This window comes from Brachypodium distachyon, chromosome 1 (assembly GCF_000005505.3).
Source record: "Brachypodium distachyon strain Bd21 chromosome 1, Brachypodium_distachyon_v3.0, whole genome shotgun sequence".
NCBI lineage: Eukaryota > Viridiplantae > Streptophyta > Magnoliopsida > Poales > Poaceae > Brachypodium > Brachypodium distachyon.
This window is the reverse complement of record NC_016131.3, coordinates 63,025,935-63,030,338: the sequence shown is the minus strand read 5'-3', so window position 1 is coordinate 63,030,338 and position 4,404 is coordinate 63,025,935. Positions and strand designations below refer to the sequence as shown.

At 50.9% G+C, this 4,404-nt stretch overlaps 1 protein-coding gene across 1 annotated transcript; it reads right to left on the bottom strand.

The window, feature by feature from the left end:
* Positions 1-599: 599 nt before the first annotated feature.
* Positions 600-2,626, bottom strand: LOC100836066 (NAC domain-containing protein 92). Its single transcript, XM_003557953.4, has 3 exons — positions 2,222-2,626; positions 1,845-2,122; positions 600-1,724 (listed from the first exon to the last, which is right to left on the bottom strand). The coding sequence occupies exons 1-3, from the start codon at positions 2,421-2,423 to the stop codon at positions 1,128-1,130; spliced, it is 1,077 nt and encodes a 358-aa protein (XP_003558001.1). The 5' UTR covers positions 2,424-2,626; the 3' UTR covers positions 600-1,127.
* Positions 2,627-4,404: the final 1,778 nt, after the last annotated feature.

Here is a 4,404-nt window from a genome sequence, read left to right as displayed (position 1 = left end):
CACTGTGCTGCGCGCGGAAGCAAAAAAAGAAAAAGAAAAACTCGCACGGAAATAAAAGCGCGGTACACGGATGGTCCGTCCCGCTCGTGGCCGTCGGTCGGGCTCGTGGTGTGTGTGAGCGACAAGTTTTCGACCGAGCTGGGGTTCGTTGGTTGGTTGGTTTGTTAGGGAAGGGGTCGATGTGGTCGTTCCGTCTCGTCTTCCTTTTCCCGTCTCGGCCGTTGCTCTCGATCGAGAGAGGGGTTTTTTCCGAAAGGAGATAAGGCCGGCCGGAAGGCTTTGTAGCCTAGCTACCTCGGCGCACAGCACAGTGAGTACGTACCGTCTTATGTGTCGAGCTCACCAATTGGATCGCCATGACGACGACGTGGTCCGGGAATAATTGGACGATCCAAACAAGAGCAAACCCATCGTCGCCCGGAGGGCCCCATCCATGTGATCCCCTCTCCTCTGAGTCCTCTCTAGATTTCGGAAGGTGTCCATCAATTGGCACGCTACACCGACCTATAGCAATAGTATCCCCCGTCACGTTGAGTTGCGCCGAGAAAGGGGTAACCGAGCGAATGAGCGATTAATTAACAACTGGAAAGCCGTACATAGAGAGAGAGAAGAAGCATCAATTCACATAATGAGATGTCAAACTCAAGCAATTAATGGTACATGTACATAGTAGGACAAAGCTAGCGCTAGCTGGCTCATCAACAACGCCCAAATTAATCAATTCACCAATAAGTCCTCCTAATCTACAACCCCAGTAATTGTATAAGCATCACCAAGCTTCTACCGAATAAAACACAACCAGAATAGTAGTGCTAGTGGGTATGTACAGAGAGGGATCAAGGTTATAGTACTACTGTATGAACCTAGGATTAATGATTAATAAACAAAGGATTCGATGCCTAGCTAATCCCTGGAGGTCTGGATGGATAATAATCTGATCCAACCCGAAAGTCCTCCGGAAAGAAGATGAGGATGATGATGATGCATCAGCAAACCACTAACACGAGCATCACACGCGAGTTAAGTAATCAAATCAAGTAATTAATCAACGAGCCAGAAGAACCGAATCATATGGGTGGCCAAGCTTAAGGTAGGTGCTGTGTGTGGGCAGCTCCGGCTTCGATCGATCAGTACTTCCAAATGTCGGCCAGGTTCAGCGCGGGGTACTCGTCGAGGTGGTCCAGGAACTGCTGGGACGCAGCAGGCGTCACCGCCGAGGAGATCTCCGTGCAGCCTGCGGCGTTGGGATCGGTGCTGAGCCCGGTCTCCCTGGACGGGCTGAGCACCGAAGTCTGCCCGGACACCTGCTCCGCCTTGCAGTACCTCCGGATCGCCGGCGACATGTCGCCCGAGTTCACCGCCGGCAGCGAGAAGTACGGGCTCGAGTACATCATGTGCTGCTGCTGCTGATGCTGATACTGCAGTTGGACGGGGTCTTCCATCTTGACCTGCAGCTGGTAGCCCATGCCCGAATGGGCACCGGCGGCGTCTCCCGCGGCGTAGCCGGAGGTGGACGCGGGGCCCTTGAAGTCGATCACTTCGTCGACGTCGGCGCCGAACGAAGGGTCCATGAGCGGCGGCAGCTCCGCGGAGTCAAGGAAGTCGCTGATGAAGCCGAACGAGTTGACTCGCTCCATCTCCGCCTCCCCCGCCGCCATTGTCGTCCCGTTGCTCGCCGGCGTCAGCAGCTCTTTGTTGAACACCTTGGACACGGCCCACTCGTCCTGCACGTTAATGAAAGAAGATGATTTAATTAGCGCATGAAGGACAAAATTGAAGAACTCTAATTCAGCAGGAGAACCAGGGAGGGAGGGAGGGAGGGAGGCCGCCGAAGCCGAACGAACCTTGGCGGAGCGCGGGAGCGGGTGGGGGAGCTTGCCCTCGAGGCGGAACTCGTGCATGACCCAGCCGGTCTTCTGCCCGCGGGGGGCGCGGCCACGGTAGAAGACGAGGGTCTTCTTCATCCCAACGAGGACGCCCCTCCCGCGGAAGATCTCCTTATCCTTGCCTGTGGCCTTCCAGTAGCCGCTCTCGGTGGCGCGGTTCGTTCTCGTGCCCGTCGGGTACTTCCGGTCCTTGTGGCAGAAGAAGTACCACTCCTTCTCCCCCATCTTCGCCTGGCCTGTCAAATCGAAGCACACAACTCCATAGTAAGGCATGATTCTCACGCCCGCGCGCGCTGGATGAAGAATTAAAGGCCGAGAGAAGAAATTAAACGAACCTGGGAGGTGCCATGGCTCGCACTTGTTCAAGTCGACCTCGCCGATGACGCCGGATGAGAAGCGGTCGTCGAGTGCCTTGGGGGTGAGGTAGTGCGAGATGATCTCCTCGTCGGTGGGGTGGAACCGGAAGCCCGGCGGCAGGTTGAGCCCGGCCGCCGAGTCCTCCACCTCCGCCTGGTTTATCACCGACACCTCAGACATCTCCGCGCGCGCGCCGCCGCCCAACTCGATCCGTCGCACACCAGCAAGCCGGACACGCAACACAACGAACTAGTACTACTCCTCCTCTAGCAAGAAGAAGAGGAAATGGAGACCGAGAGAGAGATCGAAGAGAGAGGGAGAGGCGTGTGTGAAAGAGAAAGAGGTGGGTTTAGGAACAAAGGAAGGGACTCGGGGGGAGGAACCGAGGGGCGGCTTATATAAGGCTCCGCGTGGCCGCGGAGGCAGACTGGCAGGGGAGAGAGAGCCGTGTGGAGGCGGCTTGCGGGCGAAGCCTTTCGTTCTTCTCCCCCTCCCATCTTTCACTTCTTACCGCGCAGCTGTTGCCTGTAAGCAACTCTAGTTACTTGTCCTAATCCCAATGGCTATTGGCTTACCCCTGATAGTGTCCTTCCACGCCCCAACTCTCTCTCTCTCTCTCTCTTTATCTCTCTAAAAAGGAAGAAAAATTCTCTCACACGCAGTATTCTTTTCTCTTCCACCGGCCGGTGTCCTGTACGTACCGTGGAATATCCAGTTATTCACGTTCATTCGCAGCTAACGCGGCAACGATGCGTTGGACAAGACCTGACTTCTTCTGAATTCCTTTTCTTATCCATTAAAAAACGCACAGTAGTACTAGTAGTAGTTTATAAAGTACTACCCCGTATATATGTATACACACACATTGATTTGTTATTTTTGATTACTCTGACTTTGGAAACGGGTAGGCTATCCCCACATGCAGCGAGAAGAATTCAACTCAATCAGAGGATGATATGGCAGCTATTGTTAACCATCGCGGAATTTTTACATGGATCGGTTTCATGTCGAATATCATACTCTGTGGTTGTGCCGTTCCCTTCTCTTCTATCCCCGTCGTTTTCTTCGAGACTTTTTAGTTGTCTTCCGCCCGACGTGCCATCGAGCCTGCGGCCAAGACAGATTTCTGCAAATATACCGCATGTTTTGCCTCGCGGCCGAACCAAAAAGCGCTGCGAATTCGACTCCTGGAGCAATTCTTCCTGTTCTCAAGTGAACACGCTTGAATTGGTGCCTGTGGTGCCACCATCAGCAAGCGGTCCCAAAGTTCTTAGCCTTTCTCTCGTCAAAGTATCTCCTGCAGAAAAAAGATAAAAAAGAAAAGAAGGCGACGTGTGCTTCTGTTCAAGCCTAGTTCTGGGCACATCCTGATAGAGAGAAATGGTGGCAATGGGTTTTCCCGTTTTCCCATCCATCACAGGCTTGCATACCATCCATGTCCCGGACAAGAGAAAACCCTTTGGCACCGGTTCAATCTACTCAATTCATGAATCAAATCAGTGCGCTCGAAAGCTGCTAATAATATTGACGATATATTTCAACACTCTCTACTCTTTGCACGTCTAGGTTCCTCCAGCCACATGAGATCAATATACGCTGCAAATATTGTATAAGGTCGAGGCCTCTTAGTTTTGGAAGCATACTGAATTGCATACTCTGACTCAGTGCACCTAAAAGCATGGGCGGGCACACCTTTAGCCCAAGGTATTCAGTTGAATACCAATTATTTTTGCCAAGAAACAAACTAGTTATGTATATAGATAATATATACTAGCAAGAAAATAAATCAAAATAACAAGGTATTCAATCAAGTCCACCTCTTCAACTACCTCCTTGCCTTGGCCCAGCGGCACAATTTGCAATCTTAAATGAACCCAATTCATAATTTGTCAATTTTAACCCTAAAAAACAATTTTCCCCTTTGGTTTCAAAATTTGAATACCAATTCTCAAAAGCGTAATGTAATGGAAAAAAAATGAAGGCAATATATTTCAATGGAATCATCTTGTTGCGGTCATATATTCTTTACCTTTTTCTTCGAAACGGAGGTCAAAACCCCTGTCATCTGCATCAAAATGATGTATACAACCACATTTATTGATTTTATTACCAAGCCTGACAAAATGAAATACATCGATAAAAAACGTGAACGGCTTACTAG